Raw genomic sequence first — 18,451 nt, forward strand, 5'->3', positions numbered from 1 at the left:
GTCTATTTATTATCTGATGTGGCAATGTAAATTTTCTCTCCGTATTATCATTTTTTTTTTCAAAAAAGTGCTGGTAATAATAACAACAGAATATATATTTTTTCGTTTTACCAGACAAAAAAAAAAAGGGAATTTCTTTGTGTGTGATGAATTTGTTGATTTACTGGACTGTTATTGGCGACAACAGAACAGAACTCATACACAAACACAATAATATGTACAAAATTCTTTTTTTTTTTTTTTTTTCCCTGACAAGTAGAACCAGATACAATCTCATTATCTACATGTAACAGGTCCTAATCTTCGCTTATAATTTCTTATCTCCTTCATCTTACAAAGCCCAAAAGAAGCAAAACCAAATAGGCTTTATCACTACAAGTCACGAGCCAACATCTCCTGAACCTCCATTTCTGCCCTGAACTTAGCAATGAATTGCTCCGCCCTCTCGTCGATTCCATGCATCTGCGGCGACGCAAATCCCATTGCCTCCCACATGTCGTCGGCAGCGCAAGCCCTTTCCGCCCCGTTCCCCGTAGCCTCCTTGCTTGTTCCGGGAGACTTTGGCGGGAGAGTCTGAAGAAGCTTATCAACTCTCCCAGAGACGCTCTCTTTGAAGAGCTTGTCCACGTAAACAGGCGCAATGCTTTTCTCCAGGGCGTGGCATTGCCGACTACTCCCGATGAGGACAAGATGACGCTTTGGACTTCGGGGCTGTACAAGGCGCGATCGTTTGCGTTTAAAACGCGCTCCAAGAAACTTGTAGCTGTTTCGTGAAGGGACGGTTTTAGGGCGGTTTCTTGGCTTGACGATGGATTTGGGCTTGTTGAGCTTGTGGAGTTTGCTTTGTATTTTGGAAGTTAAGCTCCTCCACCACGCCTTTCTTGCCGTTGGGAGCCTCAGATTCAAGCAAGACATGATGGGAATTACGATTATGAAGGGCTTTGCAGTTGCAAAGAGAGCGTTTTGGATTTGGTGCTTTATAATGTTAAGGTTAGGCTCGTATTCTTTACGCGTTGGATTTGTCTTTTTGTATCGTAGAAAAAGGATTCGTATTCGTTTTTTACGGAATAGCTTTGATCTTACGCTGATCGGGCATTTGACGCCAAAACTAGTCCATACTCAAATAGTCCCATTGTGGGGTTGGCTTAGTTCTTACGCTATACTATAGACGACAGGGAAATAAAGCCACTAGTACGTACATACATACTTACATACATACATACACACACACACACACACACACACATATATATATATATATATATCACACACACATTATAAGCACTCTTACTTTAGAATCATTTGAAATGTGGTATATCTTTAATTGACCCGTTTAGTTTGTTGATTCGAGTTGAGATGTCACTGTGAAAGCTTTTTACTGTAATAAAACTCGAATTATAAACTCAAATCGGTGAAATGAACGGAAGTGTTCACTTGTTATGAGTGAAGGGAAAGAGCATACTGAAGTGAATCTTCGACAATTAAGATCAACTAGGCCTACCAGAATCTCATACGAATCCAAGTTGGAGGTCCTCCAGTCCCTACATCTTTTTAGTAGATTAATGTCTTATTTAAGTTTTTTGAAGATAGATATGTTTGTGTTCCCGTCAGCTGTGATTTACAGAATGAAATTGGAAATGATTCTCTGTTCTTCTTGTTTCTTCTCCTCAACTTTTGTTATTAAGTAGAGCATATTTTTCAACTTTCCAATTTATAAAGATTTTTTATCCACACATACAGAATTTAGTAAAAGACTTGCAGGCAGGCATATATTCCATGGATTTGTTGAAAACGTCTTTCAACAGTTTCTTTAGAAATTAGGAGTAGCTTTCACCCGGATTGCGATGAGGTGATGATTTATACAGAGTATAGTTGAATTTTACTGAACAAATAAGGAATCTCCACTTGAACTTTTATCAATTTTTACATGTTTGTGAACAAAACAATATGTTGCTTTGAGTAAAAATTTGTCGTCATTTTAAATAAAAACAAAAATTGTTGTCGTTTAACTTAATAAACGACATGTCAATTTTACAATTACTATATCTAGCCCACTAAAGAACGACATATTGAATCTCGTTTACGATTGATTTTTGTGGTGTTTTAAGATTTTAAGATGAAAAGAAAACTTGTAAGTCATCGATTAGAAGTTCTGTATTTTAAAGTAAGAAAGACGGCATGTAGTTTCTTATCAAATTGCTTTGTCCACGCAAGTGTTATGATCTTTTTGGCATAAACGATAATGTCTTTCTATGTTTGTTGTCGTTTGTGATTTTTATGTTTTTCGACATGAAAAATTTGGCATAAACATAAAAGAATTATAAAAAAATGCAGACAAGAAAAGTTCATTTCAAATGATAATAAACAGTAATTAGATGGAATTCACACATGGAAGAAAGTAATTCATGATATTTTAATCATATAAGCCGAAAATTCTAAACAGCGTACGAAATGTACGAAACACCTGCCACAAAAAGAAGGGAGAAGGTTTGCTATTGCGCTAAGCACACAAAACATGGGCCACAAAAACAAAAAGAAACAGAGGGGCCCATCAATGGCAAGCCTCATTGGCAATGTAGAAGTGTTGGGCCTGAAGGGCTGCGGCCTCCTCGGAAACAAGGGCTTTGATCACCAGAGTCTTGACGGCCCAAGGAGTGTACGGGAACCCCTTCCTGGCGTAGGAGTTGAGCAGGGCAGCGCTCGCCTGCTTCAGCAGCCCACGGAAAGCGTTCCCCTCGTCGCTCCTCACCGTCGCCTCCACCAACGTCAGATCAGATCTGTACCGTTCGTATGCCATCGACCCGAACACCTTCGAGACCGTCGATGTCTGTGGGACCATCTTCGGCCACGCCTCTCTCCCGCTGCTCCAGTACCTGTCGTAACGTACATACCAAATCACCCGACTCAGTTCCTTCCCAACTCGGCCGAGTTGAATCGCCAAGTTCTTAACTTTCTCAAAACCAAAAAGAATAAAGGGGGGGAAAGGAAAGAAAACTTACTTTGGTGTACATATTTCCGTGGTTCTTATGTAGAGAAAGCCTGGCCTGGCTGCTGCTACGGAAGCTTCAAATGAAGAAAGAAAAACAGGGAAAATGAAGAGAAGAAGAAGAGTGAGTGAACCAAGTTGATAAGGACCGAACATGTTGGATCTATTCTAGTATCTTCCTTCTATCCGATTCCGGAATCCGGACAGAGAAAACATGTTTTACTTCATTTTCTGTGTGCTGTTTGTACCATTTCAGATTTCAAAAAGTGGACGTCACATATACTATTTATTTGATCCCGTTTGTTTCAAAATTGGTCTATGTCTTTCTCTAGTGTCTTCTTCTAATTGGAAGCTGGTTCAGTTCTCGATGCAAATGTCCACTAATTTGACACATTTGCCCTTCCATTTTTACTTCTCAAACAATTCAAGTCACTGTATTTCCAACTTAATTTAGAGTTTTTTTTTTTTTTTTCCATCTATTTCTTTTAGGCGTAATTCTACATTTGCCCTTCAAGATTTCTTCTTTTTCTTTCATTTCGGTTTCACTTTAGTTGTTGTGTAAAAGTTTCTGTGTTTATAATAAGAGGGTAGTTTCTTACCTGATTTTTTTATTTTATTTTATTGATTACCTGATTTTTTATTTTATTTTATTGTTTGATGTTAGTTTTCGGTTATCGACTTAAGATTGTTTGTATGTTTTTTAATTGTGTGGACTTCTTTGTCTGATTAGAATTTTTTTATGAATATCCTCTTTTTATAGAATTGGTGATCTGTCCTTTTAGAGTTTGGAAACATTTCTCAATAGCCGGAGTTTCTTCAATTAGAGCATTTAGGTGTGCTCCTTATTACTATGCTAATATTTTCTCTTATTTCTAGACCTCGGAGACGCATCTGTCCCTTCGATAAGTCATTAACATTATATTAAGTTATATGTTCCTCCGTCTTTATTTAAATGCAATTTTCCTTTTAAAAAAATAACCATGTATATTATAGTAAGAAAATCTTTTAAAAGGTATTGCTTCATATATGTTATAAGTACAGGCTAATTTAAATCGTATGATTGATGTCTATATCCTCTCCAAAATGAGGACATCTCACTGTAAAATTTCAAATCAAAATTAATACTCCTCATTTACTACTGATTATTTATTCTTTTAAAATACTTACTAGATCGAGTTTATAAATAAATGGGTACTAGTGTGGTATGAATGAGTGAAAGCTTCAGAGAGTATATTTATATACGAAGAAAAGAAGATGTGTCATGTGTGGGTGCATGAGAACTGGAAGCTGGATCGTGGATGTATATCCTTTTAACATTAATGTGTTAGGAAATTATATTTCCTAATAATAATTACGAGCCACATATTTATAACAATTATATTAACGCTATTTAATTAATTAGACTAATTAAGTGGTCTAATTGTGGAGTGCTCAAATAGTCTCTTAACAGGGTATGAATTGAATGAGTGGATATCCAATATTAACTCAATTAGATTTAATAGGAGCCTAATAGGACAATATATAAAGAAACTTAGGTTATGTTCTTCAATACGTTAAATTATTCGGGCGTTTTCCCTCTTTCCTATCTAGAGAGAGAACACCCATTTAAAAATCTAGTGAATTGACTGAGGAAGACAATAACTCGACGTGCTCGTTATTTTAGAGATTTCTACTGGAAATTAAGGTTGCATCAATGAAGTATTTATTATAATTTATTTTCTTAATAATTTGGTGTGATAATTCTTAAAATGTAGAATAAGAATTTAAAGATCTAACATAAACTAGTAGTTGGACTGCTTGAAAAGGCTAAAAACATAATGTGCAGCATCACTGTTCGATTAGGAAAGGGCTTCTTTATTCCCTCTTTTAAGTGATATATTCTAATGTGCATGTGCGGTGGGGGGCCATTGAGATTCTCATGATAATAATAAAAAGACATTCTCTATCTCTGCTTATCCTCGCAGCTACTACTTTTGGGCGTGACAATATTAATGCATGTGCTAAATTTTCCGTAACAAATGTTCAGAGAGTGGTGTTTCTGCTTTTCTTTTTTTTTTTTTTTCTTTCTGTTTTTGAGATGCGTCCTGTGATTTAGAGGATTATCAGTTTATTTAGAATCCAATTTAGCATTTTTGTAGAAAATTTGAGCATAATTTTCACATTCAAGCAGCACAGATAAATAATTACTAAACGTTAAAAATGGTATACCATCTAATTTACACTTTTTTAATCCTATTATTCTCCCTCTCTCTTTTTTTTTTTTTCTTTTTTTTGGTAGTCTCATTTTCCTGTTAACTCATGTACTGTCTGAGTTATGAAACTTTCTCCTACAAAAATTAAAAAAAAAATTACTGAACCAACTTTTAAAAGTGAATGAGTTGAGATTTTTACTCTTTTACGTTTGATTAATATATTTTTGTTAATATATTTATTTAACTAAAAAAGATATTAATCAAGAATAAAGGATAAAAATTAAGACTCATACATTTTTAAAAAGTATTTGTCAAGATCTAAAAAATTAGGTAATCATGATAAATGCTTTTTGAAATTACATTGGTCAGGATTTTTATTTTTTACTTTTTATTTATAATTTTTTTAATTAAATAATTATACTAATAAAAAAATATTTATTAAGAATAAGAGATAAAATTCTAGATTGACGGTAAATTCTCTATTTTTTCTACTAAATTATGGAACTGTATTGCAGTACTCGTCTCAACTTTAGGGCTTCATATATGAGCCCAAAACATTTAGTAGCTCAGCTCGGACCCGCAGCTTGTAAATGGCCCAAACCCATAAAAGACAAGAAATCCCATATTCATTTCTTCTTAGAGACAGAGAGCCAGGTGCTTTCTCTGTCGCAATGAGGTGTAAAGAAGTAGCGTTTGAAAGCCATGCAAAGCGAAGAATGGCCAAAGATTCCTTACTCAAAACTCCAATACGTGTCTATCCATCAACTCTCTCTCCTCCCTATAAATACCAGCGTCCTCTATTCGCCACTTCACCTCAAACCATTAGTAGTAGCCTCAATTAATCCTACACTCCAAAATGGCTAAGCCTGTTTTGCTGATCTCTCTTTCCGTTTGCCTGCTCGTCCTTTTCCATGGCTGCCTAGCTCGCCCCACCGGGCAGTACCTGCGACAAAACGAGTGCCAGCTCGACAGGCTCGAAGCCCGAGAGCCCGACCACCGCGTCCAGTCCGAAGGCGGCCTGTTCGAGTCGTGGAACCCCAACCACGAGCAGTTCCAGTGCGCCGGCGTTGCCCTCCTCCGCCTCACCATCCAGCCCAATGGCCTTCACTTGCCTTCCTACACCAATGCTCCTCAACTCGTCCACATCATTCGAGGTACGCACTAAAAAAAAAAAAATTAGAAAAACAAGTCATTGAAATTTGTATTATCTGTAACGTGGTAATATATATATATATATATATATATATGTTGTGTTTTATGATTGATTAGGAAGGGGTGTGGTGGGAACCTTGTTCCCTGGATGTCCCGAGACTTTCGAAGAATCTCAGCAAGGAACCAGCCGGAGATCCCAAGATCGCCACCAGAAGCTTCACCACATCAGAGAGGGCGACGTACTCGCATTACCCGCCGGAGTTGCTTACTGGTCCTACAACGACGGCGACTCACCTCTCGTTGTCGTTTCTCTATTTGACGTCAGCAACCACGATAACCAGCTCGACAGATTTCCTAGAGTACGTAAGAACACTCTTAATTTATATTATTAAATTACACGTATATAAAACATGATTTAATTTGTAGTGACATGATTTCTAAGTGAAGTACTGTTGAATAAATTTTGTAGAGATTTAACCTTGCCGGTAATCCACAAGACGAGTTCCTTCAAAGCCGGAGGGAGGAACAATATAGAGAGGGAAGCCATGAGCAGCGCCGACGTGAGGAGCAACATCAAGAACAAGGCTCACGCGTCAACAACATCTTCAGAGGATTCAGCATCGAGTTCATACAGGAGGCTTTCAAAGTCGACTCCGAGACGGCCAGGAGGATCCAGAGCCAAAACGACAAGAGGGGTTCCATCATCAAGCTTAAGGAAAGACTGGACTTGGTCCGACCAGGCAGGTCGAGGGAGGAGCAGGAGCATGAGATGCGCCAGGAAGAGCAGAGGCAAACAGAGAGGGAGCACGCCCGCCGACAGGGCGGAGGCGGCAGATACATGAACGGCGTGGAGGAGACTTTCTGCACCATGAGGCTTCGTGAGAACATCGGTGACCCTTCACGCGCCGACGTCTACAGCCCGCAGGCCGGTCGCCTCAGCAGCGTCAACAGCTACAATCTCCCCATCCTCAACTGGCTGCAGCTTAGCGCCGAGAGGGGTTTCCTCTACAGCGTGAGTATATATAACATTATTGCATATATAACTTCATTGCTCATTAACGTTATGTGTGATATAACATTTACAACATGATTTGCTTCAAATGATACATTTATAACATTCATCAAACTTTTTTGCATGCAGAACGCCTTGTACTCACCACACTGGAACATCAACGCCCACAGCGTGATCTACGTCATAAGAGGCAGCGCTAGGTGCCAGGTTGTTGATGACTTCGGCCGGTCGGTGTTCGACGGCGAGCTCCGCCAGGGTCAGGCTTTGACGGTGCCGCAGAACTTCGCCATCGTGAAGCAGGCCGAAAACGAGGGATTCGAGTGGGTTTCCTTCAAGACAAACGACAGAGCCAAGGTGAACCAGCTCGCCGGCAGGACCTCGTACATTCAGGCATTGCCGGAGGACGTCATCGCCAACGCATACCAAATATCGAGAGAACAAGCAAGGAGGCTCAAGTATAACAGACAAGAGGTCTCCATGTTTAGGACTTCCGAAAGGAGCCCGGCTATTGCTGCCTAAACAATACGCCTTCTATAATTATATGTGTATTAAGTGCTTCATGATGTACTAGGCACGTGTCGTCTTGGTTTTTAGTAGGGTACTTAATTACGCCAGCGAGTAAGAATAATAGCTCTATAAAGTGGCTACGTTATTATGAGGAGTACTTTGCGGGTGTGAGTTTTTAGTTTTAGGGAAAATAACAACAACGTGTACTTTTTGCACCTTGTGAATCTGTATAATAAAAAAAAGTTGTGTGTTTTCGTACTTCTCTGTTGCCAAACTTAACTAATTTTCTCCCAAGCCTAAATTTGAGTTTTATTCGATTATAAACACTGTCATTTTAGAGTTCAAAAATTCATATTTTGCCTTATTGTACTGTTTCCTTGATTTTTTGAAACGGAAATCGGTTTTGCTTTTTATATACAATCTTTCTGTTACTAGCTAGACAAAAAAAGGATAATATTAGAAAATAATAGTTAGAGATCTGTGTAGGTATAATTTCCTTGTTGAAAGGTAATGATACTAATGTATATATTTTATATTATATATCAACACGATTCGGGTCGTGTGTTCTCTAATAGCACAATTTTGTCATCTCAAATTTATTTTCTCTCTTTATTTTTCTTTTAAACGAACCGCTAGCAATATTGTTATTTGAATTTTTAAACTGTATGATACAAGAATTACGTCATATAGTAGTCATATAGATTATAGGCAAACTTTTTTTTTTTCTTTTACAAAAGGTTAATTAACATACAATATGATCACCAATGAGATGACCGGCTTCTCTTAACTCTAGAAAGGAAAAAAACACACAAAAACAAACAAATTAGCCACATCTGACAATAGATTTAGGTTGGTTGACCCCGTCGCACGACGCACCTCCGGCGAGCCCAAAAAGCTGCTTGTGTTTTGTTTAATTTTCTTCATATTCTGTTTGTTTGATTTTGGTTTGTTCGCCAAAAAGCTGATTCTCCTCTGCAATTCTTCTGAGAAATGAATAAATATGTCCAGGAAGAAGAAAACCAAACAGCCCCTCCCAAATCCACTCCCAAGATAAAGCGAAATCTCCCCGGAATGCGATCTCTTAATTATTATTTTACTTTTCTGTTCAAAATCTTTTTTTTTTTTCCTGTTGTTATATCCAGATGCTGAGGTGATTGCTTTGCCCCCGAAGATGCTTCTGGCAAGGAACCAGTTCAAATGCCATGGACTTTTTTGGTTTGTGTTTTGTTGATTTTGGTTAAAGGATTTTTCTCTCCCTCAGATTGTGTTTTGCTTGATTTTGATTTGTGTTTTGTTCGATTTTGGTCTGTGTTTTATTTGATTTTTGTTGGATGATTTTTTATCTCAGATTATGTTTTGATTTTTTAATATTATCATGTCTTTTTCTAAATTTTTTTAAATGCTTTAAAATATTTTGAGATTTTTTAACAAATTATTAGTTTCTATTTAATTAATAAGAGGATATAAAGAACATTTTACATCTAAAAAAAAATCAAAAGAAAATCAAAAGAAAATTTTTTAAAACATCAATTTATCGACATGAAATTATTAAAAACACATAATACTAAACTCATATTTTAATATAATATAGATATTAAAATAAAATTTTCTCTTCCCAGAGCTTGAACTACGTCCTTGCCCTTGCCCTTGGGGTTTGTGGTTCGCATGCTATTAATGCCAATGGAATGGCATTCAATGCAAAAATGGGACAAATTTTTATATTCTTGCTAGTACTCTAGCATAGTGTTTGTAAACACATTCAATCCTATTATTATCGAGATGTAGGTTTTTTGCTTGTAGGGATTAGAATTCCGAGTCCAGAATATAACTGAAACAAAATTTCAGCCCGGAAAACACGATCACTCTTAACCGAAACCCTAGCTTTTTCTTCCAAAAATGGAAATTGAAACTGAAAAAATCCACTACCCAAGGAAATAATATCTTGTGCATGTACATAATTGTAGGCTTTATGTATAGCCTTAGTTATAACATAATGTTTGCTCTAAAAAGACGACAGAATCATCACATAAAGTAAACGAGAGATTCATGTATGGTAATCTAATAAAATTTAAAAATTTAATAAAAATTTAAAACTGCAGTAACGAAGTCGTTTTAGGAACCTATTAATCTAACAGACTTCTGCCATCCATTAGTAAGAAATTGATCACACTTTTTGGAATAATTGTTTAATTAGTAAAAACAAATATGAGAATATCACATATATATATATATATAATTTTTTTTTTCAAATTTAATTTGCTGAACAGAGGGATTAAATTGATTTCAAAATTCGAAAATATTAATTGAAATAATAACAAAATACAAAATAAATATGCGAATAGCTTTTTCCCTTGTACTAAATACTAATGCAGTGTATATATGCAACAGTACTATGGTCCGCACTAATTAAAATAAGTCACTGAACTGAAAGCAAGCGCACCGATATTTCTATGTCAATCCATGTACATGTGAACATCATATTGATATTACATAATTTGCCACTTTGATTGCAAAAATATAAGATGCTCAATATATATCCACATTATGGTAAATTGGTGTTAGATCTGTTGGAACATGGTCTAAAGACGACTTAATTAATTAAGATCTGGATTAATTACGTACAGTTGCTCGAGTAGAATAAAGTGCAGAAATCAAAAGAACACACAATATGATATCGCAGTTCGGTGTGCACACCTACATCTGCGGGGTCACGCCCAGACAATAAACAGTTCACTATGTTCTAGAAATTACAGACACTGGACGGACTTATTCACTCAAAGACTCCCTCCTAGACAATGACGCCGCTGTGATGAATCTCCACAGTGATTGTTTAGCATGCACTACACGACTTCTATTCACCTGGTGAACTCCCTTCGACCGGCATAGCTTCCTCCCGAAAGCAACAAATTCCTCTCCTGAAGGACGATCTCAATAGCGCACTAGGCTCACCAAAACTCACAGACTCTTTTCTGAAAATATTCTCTTAAACCCGTATTTCTTCTGAGCAACCTTGAGGTATTTTCTTTTATAAAGCTTCTAAAACTCCCTTTATTTCACGTTAATCACATAGGCCCCATAACAAATCTCTTAACCCACCAAGATAGCTTATTCAATTTCTCCAAGTAATATGTATATTATCTTATCTACACAAACAACTTTGCTTCATTATCTCCTTAATTTTCCCAACAAAACATCCACCAAGTATTGCATGTAAGGCAAGTAGATAATGTCAAAGTAAATTGAAAACATCCAACATGCTTCCAGCCAATTATGCGCATCTTCATTATCTCCACGTGCACAATATCTTCACAATGGCTTAGTTATCACATTGGCTCCAAGTGGATAACATCACGTAAATTTCAAGTGCCAATATATATATATATATATATATCCCAAAGATAAACTAAGCTTGATCTCCACTTTAAAATCAAATCGATATCTCCTTTATCTCTTTCTAGAATCACATTTAAATTCAAATAACCAATGCATTATCTTTCTTTGACCAAGGCCTTATCCTTATCTTTCCAAGTCTGATTCTGAATCTTTTTTTGTAATACCAAATCTTCTTGTTTTTTGAATTTTTACAAGAATTGGCCATTCTTATCTTTCCAAATCTGATTCTGAATGTTTTTCTGTAATACCAAATCTTCTTGTTTTTTGAATTTTTACAAGAATTGGCCATTAATAAAAATACCTAACATAATCTAACACATCTTTTGATACAATATCGAATGGAAAAGTTAGGCACCCTGCAGACTGGCCTGTTTCGAAACAGGCGAAATGAGGTGTAAGAGAAACTATGGTTTGATGCAGAGAGCCACCTGCCTGTTAGACGAAATGAGGTGTAAGAAACTAGGGTTTGATAACCATGCAAACTGAAGAATGGCTAAAGATTCCTTGCACATAACTCCCTACGTGTCTCTCCCTTGCCTCTCAATTCCCATTATAAATATCGATGCCTACTAGTCACCACTTCACTTCAAACTATAATCTGTAGCCGCTTCCCATCTATTGCTCCAATATGGCTAAGCCTGTTTTGCTTTCTCTTTCCGTTTGCCTTCTCGTCCTTTTCCATGGTTGCCTAGCTCGCCGCACCGGGAAGTACCAGCGACAGGACGAGTGCCAACTCAACAAGCTTGAAGCCCACGAGCCCGACAACCGCCTCGAGTGCGAAGCCGGCACGGTGGAGTCATGGAACCCTAACCACGAGCAGTTCCAGTGTGTTGGCGTAGCGCTGGTCCGCACCACCATCCAACCCAACGGCCTTCACTTGCCTTCCTACTCCAATGCTCCCCGACTCGTCCACATCATACGAGGTAGTACCATATATCTTTTCACTATTTAATTGACAAATTTTAGAACCGACGTGTATTTAATTACGTTTCAATTTTTGACTCAAAAATTTTGTTCTTATTGTATTATATGTTACTAAATGGGCATCTTAATTTTTAAAAAAAATATTCCACTTGGTGAAATATTCTGCTGCAACTTCCATTTTCTAATATTGGTCATTTAGACCATCAAGAAGTCGCACCCCTAATTGACTAACTTATATTTTTGTAATAGCAAAAAGGTAGTAAATGTAAATTTTTGTATTTTGCATTGTGATTCAGGAAAGGGTGTCCTGGGACTTGTGTTCCCTGGTTGTCCTGAGACATTCGAAGAATCTCAGCAAGGAACCAGCCGGAGCTCCCAAGACCGCCACCAGAAGATCCAACACTTCAGAGAGGGTGATGTCATCGCATTGCCTGCCGGAGTTGCCTACTGGTGCTACAACGACGGTGACTCACCTGTCGTATCTGTTTCTCTTCTTGACGTCAGCAACCATGATAACCAGCTTGACAGAAACCCAAGAGTGAGACCTAATATTGCCGTGCATGCTCCGTTTTGAAAAAAAAGAAAAAGAGACACTAAACCGTCACTTATAAGATATGCATTCTAATTAGAACTTTGGCCCAATTTGTAGAGATTCTACCTTGCTGGTAAACCACACAATGAATTCCTTCAGAGCAGCAGACGGGAACAATACAGGGAAGGAAGCCAGGAGCGCCGCCGTGAGGAGCAACAACAAGAGCAAGGCTCACACGTCAACAACGTCTTCAGCGGATTCAGCGTCGAGTTCATACAGGAGGCTTTCAACGTCGACGCCGAGACGGCAAGGAGGATCCAGAGCCAAAACGACAAGAGAGGTTCCATCATCAGAGTTAAGGACAGATTGCAGTTGGTCCGACCAGGCAGGTCTAGGGAGGAGCAGGAGCACGAGATGCGCCAGGAGGAGCAGAGGCAAACGGAGAGGGAGCACGCTCGCCGACAGGGCGGTAGCCGACACAATGGCGTGGAGGAGACCTTCTGCACCATGAGGCTGAGGGAGAACATCGGCGACCCTTCACGCGCCGACGTCTACAGCCCGCAAGCCGGTCGCGTCAGCAACGTCAACAGCTACAACCTCCCCATCCTCAACTGGCTGCAACTTAGCGCGGAGAGAGGTTTTCTCTACAGTGTGAGTAAATTACTTTATTGCACAGATAGTATAAATTTTTTTATATTTCCTTTTATTTATAAAGTAGAATGTAGGATGGATGAGTTTTTGATTATATATATTGGGATCAATAAAATTTCTAATTATTACTTTACACATATAGCATATATATATAGTCAAAATTGATTCATAAGTCTATTGTTTTGAAAAACTATAAAATCAACATTATTAAGAAAACACGCTTTTTCTTTGTATTGTAGATGTATGCATGTCATGAAGTTTGGACGAATTGACGACTGCCACAATATAACGCGAGTGTTTCAATTTGACATATATAATTTGTATTAAATAATGTTAAGAAAACCGCAAGCGTGTTTTGTCTCACATAAAAATTGTGTAGATGTGAAATGACTTATATAGATGAAAAGACATAATTTTTTACACATATAGTAAAATTTTGATAGCAAAATTTAAATGTAGCAAAAATTTTGAAATATTATAAGAACATCAGAATTTTATATAATTTTCATGCCATTAAAAATAATATATGATATCATTATAATAATTATTATGTCATTTTTGCTAATATATTAAAAATTGTTTAATTTCAACTCATGGATATGATCTTGAAATTTTACCAGTACTGTAATTATTTCTAATTAATATTCACCATTTTCCATTTGAAAAAAAAAATTAGTTGAGTTTTTGTTTCTATTTATTCCTAGTTTTGACGTACCTGCATGATATTCTTAATCAAACATTCTCGCATGCAGAACGCAATGTACGCTCCACACTGGAACATCAATGCCCACAGCGTGATCTACGTGATAAGGGGCCGCGCCAGGTGCCAGGTGGTTGATGACTTTGGCCGTTCAGTGTTCGACGGTGAGCTCCGCCAGGGTCAGGCCTTGACGGTGCCGCAGAACTTCGCCATCGTGAAGCAGGCCGAAGACGAGGGATTCGAGTGGGTTTCTTTCAAGACAAACGACAGAGCCAAGGTGAACCAGCTCGCCGGCAGGACCTCGTACATTCAGGCATTGCCGGCGGACGTTATCGCCAACGCATACCAAATATCGAGAGAACAAGCAAGGAGGCTCAAGTATAACAGACAAGAGGTCTCCATGTTTAGGACCTCCGGGAGGAGCAGGGCAGCTGTTGCTACCTAAATGCCTCTTAATGATAATAATTAGTAGTAATTAAGTACCTTATGATGGACTAGGCACATGTAGTCTTGGCTTTTAATTGGTAGGGTACAATTAGGCTGCAGGCGAGTTAATAATAATAGCCTCATAGATTGGCTATGTTATCAAGAGTTTGATTGTGTGAGTTCTTAGCTTAAGTACAATAACGACTACGTGTCCCTGCTGTACCGTTTGAATCAGTATAATATATATTAAATATAAAAGAATGTGTTCTAGCAAACTTTTCTACCTGGATTAATTTCATTTTGGGTCCCTGTTAGCCTTATTTTTAACTTCAAAATGGTACAAATTACTCTTTAAGGGATGGTTAGGGTCCCATATTTAGCTTTCAAGTCCCATAAATCTTTAAAAACTTAACATAATTAATATCGTGTGAACTTCATACTTTTAAGAAGGCGTAGTCGTGAACTGAATATTACCTTCTTAATAAGAAGTGTGAACTTCATATTATTTGTTAATAAATATTATTTTAAATAAATATTCACGCCTTTAACATGAATTTAATTAAATTTAGTCTTCACATGCCACACCCGCCCACATCTCGTGTAGAATGTTCTGTACTCATTTATTAAGCAAGAATCGTCAAGTTGTTGACAAATTCTGTAAGTGATGAGCCAAACATGAAATAAGTAGCATAATTTAGGATAAAGCTTTTAATGTTTTGAAGTTTGGGGGGCCAAAATAGGAGAAGGAACATAGTTTGGGGGCCAAATGTAAACCTTAATTTCTACCAATTGATCAAAAACTCTTTTAACTATAAAAAATTTCCTGATTTCTGGTGAGCCTAACAGTACAGTCATGGCATATAGAATAATATTAGAATTATAAAATTATATTAATATTTAATTATATTAATTATTATATTATTATTAATATACTAAATATAATTATATCAATACAATATAATATATAATATATTATAAAATAATAATTACAATATCATATTAAGATTATATTATAATTATAATATCATATTATTAAAATAATTATAGTATTATTATAATATCATATTATATGATAAAATAATAATATTAGAGTTATTAATATAATATGCATTATATTGTAATTATAATATAATATAATCATTATTTTTAATTATTTCAGTTATTATTTTAATAATATTATTATATTCTATATCATAATTATATAATAATAGTTTTTTGTATTATATTAAATATGATAATAAATATATATTGTATTGTAATTATATATATTATATTATAGTATAATATAATATAGTCGTAATTTTTAACTATCCACAGCAATTCAACCTCATAATTTACTAAACGCTATTACACTAATTTTAGAACTAGCACAGCTACTATAATTATAGTTTATCAAACACTCACCTGCTTTTTATAACAGCTGCTTCTTCCTTCAGCACAGCTAAAAGCATGTTTTTCAAAATCTACAATACTACCAAACTAAGCCTAATTACCTTAAGGCCTTTGTTTAATTTGGGGATCAAGGAGGAAAATAGTATAATTGGTAAAGTAATCAGTAAATTATAGCATATTTTTTAAAAATAGTAAATTATAGCATAATTTGATATTTTAAGTTTTAAAAATTATTCAAAATCTAAAAATACCCATAAATCTCCTTTTCCACCTCATTCCTCCTCCTAAACATCTATTTTTTTTTTTAAAAAATAAATCATAGCATATTTTTTAAAATAGGTAGATTCTACCATGACCCGAACCGGCAACCGGTTCCAGCAACCGGAGACCATTTTCCGGCAACCTGTAACCATTTTTCGGTGACCCGTGACTAGTTTATTGCGACCGTTTAACATTATATTTACTGATAAATACCGTATTTACTAGTAAATATTATATTTATCCGGAAAGCCGACCACCAATTTTGGTGACCGTTTAACGCTGTATTTATAGATAAATATTGTATTTACCAATAAATACCGTATTTACTAGTAAAACTTGTTATTTTTCTCCCCCACTTAAAACAATTTTCTGCCCACTTAATTAGATCACCTCATTTTTATTCTCAACACCTTAATTTCCATTTGATATATTATGTTTCTCCCTTATTAGCAATTAATTCTTTCTATATATACTTTTTTTTAGAACAATTTTTATCTAACAAAAAACTATGTTAAGATTTATTGGCTTTACAACTGTAGCAAATAATTAGAAGATAAATAATAGTGCAAAATCAAAGCCAACTTCACAGTATTATTCTCAATTGTAATAATTTTTTAGACCTAGAAATTCAAAAAACTTATATGAAATACTTTAAGGTGTGAGTACTCAATTTTATAATTATAAAATGTTGATTAACACATAAAAATTTATCCAATTTTCTATCTATATATATGAATTCATGTTTTAATATAACAACTTATATTAATGTGTCCTCCAGTAAAATAATATTCTGAATCCGTTACTAAATTAAAAGTTAGATATATTCATCTATTTTGGTCTGACGCTCAACGTTCTGCGTCAAATTTTAACATCAACTGTTGTAGTGTATATATAAATAAATAAATAAATAAATAAATAAATAAATAACGTATGCGTAGAATCCAATTTTACTTGGTACAACTACATGCCAATTGCAAATCGCTAACCGAACACAAGTGGATGAGGTAGTAGATAGTACTCGGATTGGGTTCATACATCTCCTTTTTTCCATTTTTTTTATCCTCTAAATAATAACATTCTGCGCTATGATTTTTTAATTAACGTGATAAGAGTAATATTTTAAAAATAATATTACTGAAAAAAGATGAATAAGAAGAGACATGAGTTGGTTCCGTAATACTGACCTAAGTTAAACAACTAAGTTAAACAATTATAAAAATAAAGATTGTAAATTAATTAAGAGTACTAGTTGGCTAGCCTGCAGATCATGACCCGCCTATACATGAACCATACCTAATCAATATCTAAAATGATCAATGCAAGAAATCTCTCGCAATTTTTATCGTTACAGACGTAAATTATATATGAATGGACTATCTGGGATGGCATATATATTAGAAGCGCAAAAGATTGAACTAGAAGATAAGATGAAAATAAAAATCTGGAAGAATTCTGAGTGGGTAGTGTAAGCATCTAATATGGTCAAAACAATATCAAAAATACATAATCTAATGAAGGACAAAAACCCCACCGGGTTTGAGAGCTTCTAAAGCCTTGTTCCTATTCTCAGAATGATGGTGTAATTAAGAAAAACGGAATGGCTTTAGGGACCCAAACAACGTTTCGATTATAGACTTTTGTCCATCACAAAGTCTCCGAAAACAATCCTGTAGATCATGGGATTTTTGGACTAATTTCAGTAGTTTCCCAAATGCTAAAATTCTTATTGGGAATCTGAAATGGAGGATTTTTGGGCCACTTTATTGTTTCCCAAATTTGGTTTCATACCAAAATTGTTCACATTTACGTGAATTATGAAGAAAAAATTAACAGATATTGTACACACTTCACCTCGTCAAATTATGATTTTAAATTTTTTTCTAAAATAAACCGGTTGGTCTCCTTTGACGTACTAAGACAATTTCTTAACATAAAGGAACTCCCATTTATGCTAGTATGACAAAATTATCAGACCGAGAAATTAAGGAGTAATGTAAATGAACATTTGATCGAAACAGAGCCACTCCATATTACTATTATCATAAACTTTAAATTTTTATTAGCTCTCTTCAAAAGTAGACGAAATACTTAGTACTAATAGAACCTCTTCTCATACATGATTCTAAGAAAGCAAGAAAAACAGCCAATAAAAGGCTGTTCATTATTTGCTACCACCTAAAAGCTCGTACACTCTCTACTTAGTCGGAACATATTGCGGATATTTAGGCAACAGCCCTCCTCTCAGAAGAGCTGGAAGAGCTCAAAAGGAAGGTTTCTTCCCTGTTGTACTTGAGCCTCTGGGCCTGGTCTCTCGAGATCTGGA

At 35.8% G+C, this 18,451-nt stretch overlaps 4 protein-coding genes across 4 annotated transcripts; 2 read left to right on the forward strand and 2 right to left on the reverse strand.

The window, feature by feature from the left end:
- Window positions 1–116: 116 nt before the first annotated feature.
- Window positions 117–1,002, reverse strand: LOC21393124. Its single transcript, XM_010113620.2, has one exon. It carries the CDS (start codon window positions 913–915, stop codon window positions 373–375), a length of 543 nt encoding a protein of 180 aa, XP_010111922.1. The 5' UTR covers window positions 916–1,002; the 3' UTR covers window positions 117–372.
- A 1,387-nt stretch (window positions 1,003–2,389) lies between these two features.
- LOC112094546 lies at window positions 2,390–3,244 on the reverse strand. Its single transcript, XM_024175730.1, has 2 exons — window positions 3,000–3,244; window positions 2,390–2,873 (listed from the first exon to the last, which is right to left on the reverse strand). Exons 1-2 carry the CDS (start codon window positions 3,140–3,142, stop codon window positions 2,552–2,554), a joined length of 465 nt encoding a protein of 154 aa, XP_024031498.1. The 5' UTR covers window positions 3,143–3,244; the 3' UTR covers window positions 2,390–2,551.
- A 2,559-nt stretch (window positions 3,245–5,803) lies between these two features.
- LOC21393126 (legumin A) lies at window positions 5,804–8,009 on the forward strand. The gene is made up of 4 exons (XM_010113622.2): window positions 5,804–6,332; window positions 6,448–6,689; window positions 6,800–7,342; window positions 7,472–8,009. Exons 1-4 carry the CDS (start codon window positions 6,035–6,037, stop codon window positions 7,859–7,861), a joined length of 1,473 nt encoding a protein of 490 aa, XP_010111924.1. The 5' UTR covers window positions 5,804–6,034; the 3' UTR covers window positions 7,862–8,009.
- Window positions 8,010–11,870: 3,861 nt separating this feature from the next.
- On the forward strand, window positions 11,871–14,494 carry LOC21393127 (legumin A). Its single transcript, XM_010113623.1, has 4 exons — window positions 11,871–12,165; window positions 12,463–12,704; window positions 12,816–13,349; window positions 14,102–14,494. Exons 1-4 carry the CDS (start codon window positions 11,871–11,873, stop codon window positions 14,492–14,494), a joined length of 1,464 nt encoding a protein of 487 aa, XP_010111925.1.
- The last annotated feature ends 3,957 nt before the right edge of the window (window positions 14,495–18,451 follow it).

The sequence above is a fragment of the Morus notabilis genome, unplaced genomic scaffold, assembly GCF_000414095.1.
Source record: "Morus notabilis unplaced genomic scaffold, ASM41409v2 Scaffold40, whole genome shotgun sequence".
Lineage (NCBI taxonomy): Eukaryota > Viridiplantae > Streptophyta > Magnoliopsida > Rosales > Moraceae > Morus > Morus notabilis.

Bases quoted from the DNA above. Each gene is read 5' to 3' on its own strand.
- LOC21393124 (XM_010113620.2), bottom strand. From the start codon at position 915: ATGTCTTGCTTGAATCTGAGGCTCCCAACGGCAAGAAAGGCGTGGTGG.
- LOC112094546 (XM_024175730.1), bottom strand. From the start codon at position 3,142: ATGTTCGGTCCTTATCAACTTGGTTCACTCACTCTTCTTCTTCTCTTC. The intron at 2,874-2,999 runs GTAAGTTTTCTT...ACGTTACGACAG, and splicing joins ACGGAAATATGTACACCAAA to GTACTGGAGCAGCGGGAGAG.
- LOC21393127 (XM_010113623.1), top strand. From the start codon at position 11,871: ATGGCTAAGCCTGTTTTGCTTTCTCTTTCCGTTTGCCTTCTCGTCCTT. The intron at 12,166-12,462 runs GTAGTACCATAT...ATTGTGATTCAG, and splicing joins ACTCGTCCACATCATACGAG to GAAAGGGTGTCCTGGGACTT. The intron at 13,350-14,101 runs GTGAGTAAATTA...TCTCGCATGCAG, and splicing joins AGAGAGGTTTTCTCTACAGT to AACGCAATGTACGCTCCACA.
- LOC21393126 (XM_010113622.2), top strand. From the start codon at position 6,035: ATGGCTAAGCCTGTTTTGCTGATCTCTCTTTCCGTTTGCCTGCTCGTC. The intron at 6,333-6,447 runs GTACGCACTAAA...ATGATTGATTAG, and splicing joins ACTCGTCCACATCATTCGAG to GAAGGGGTGTGGTGGGAACC. The intron at 6,690-6,799 runs GTACGTAAGAAC...TAAATTTTGTAG, and splicing joins AGCTCGACAGATTTCCTAGA to AGATTTAACCTTGCCGGTAA.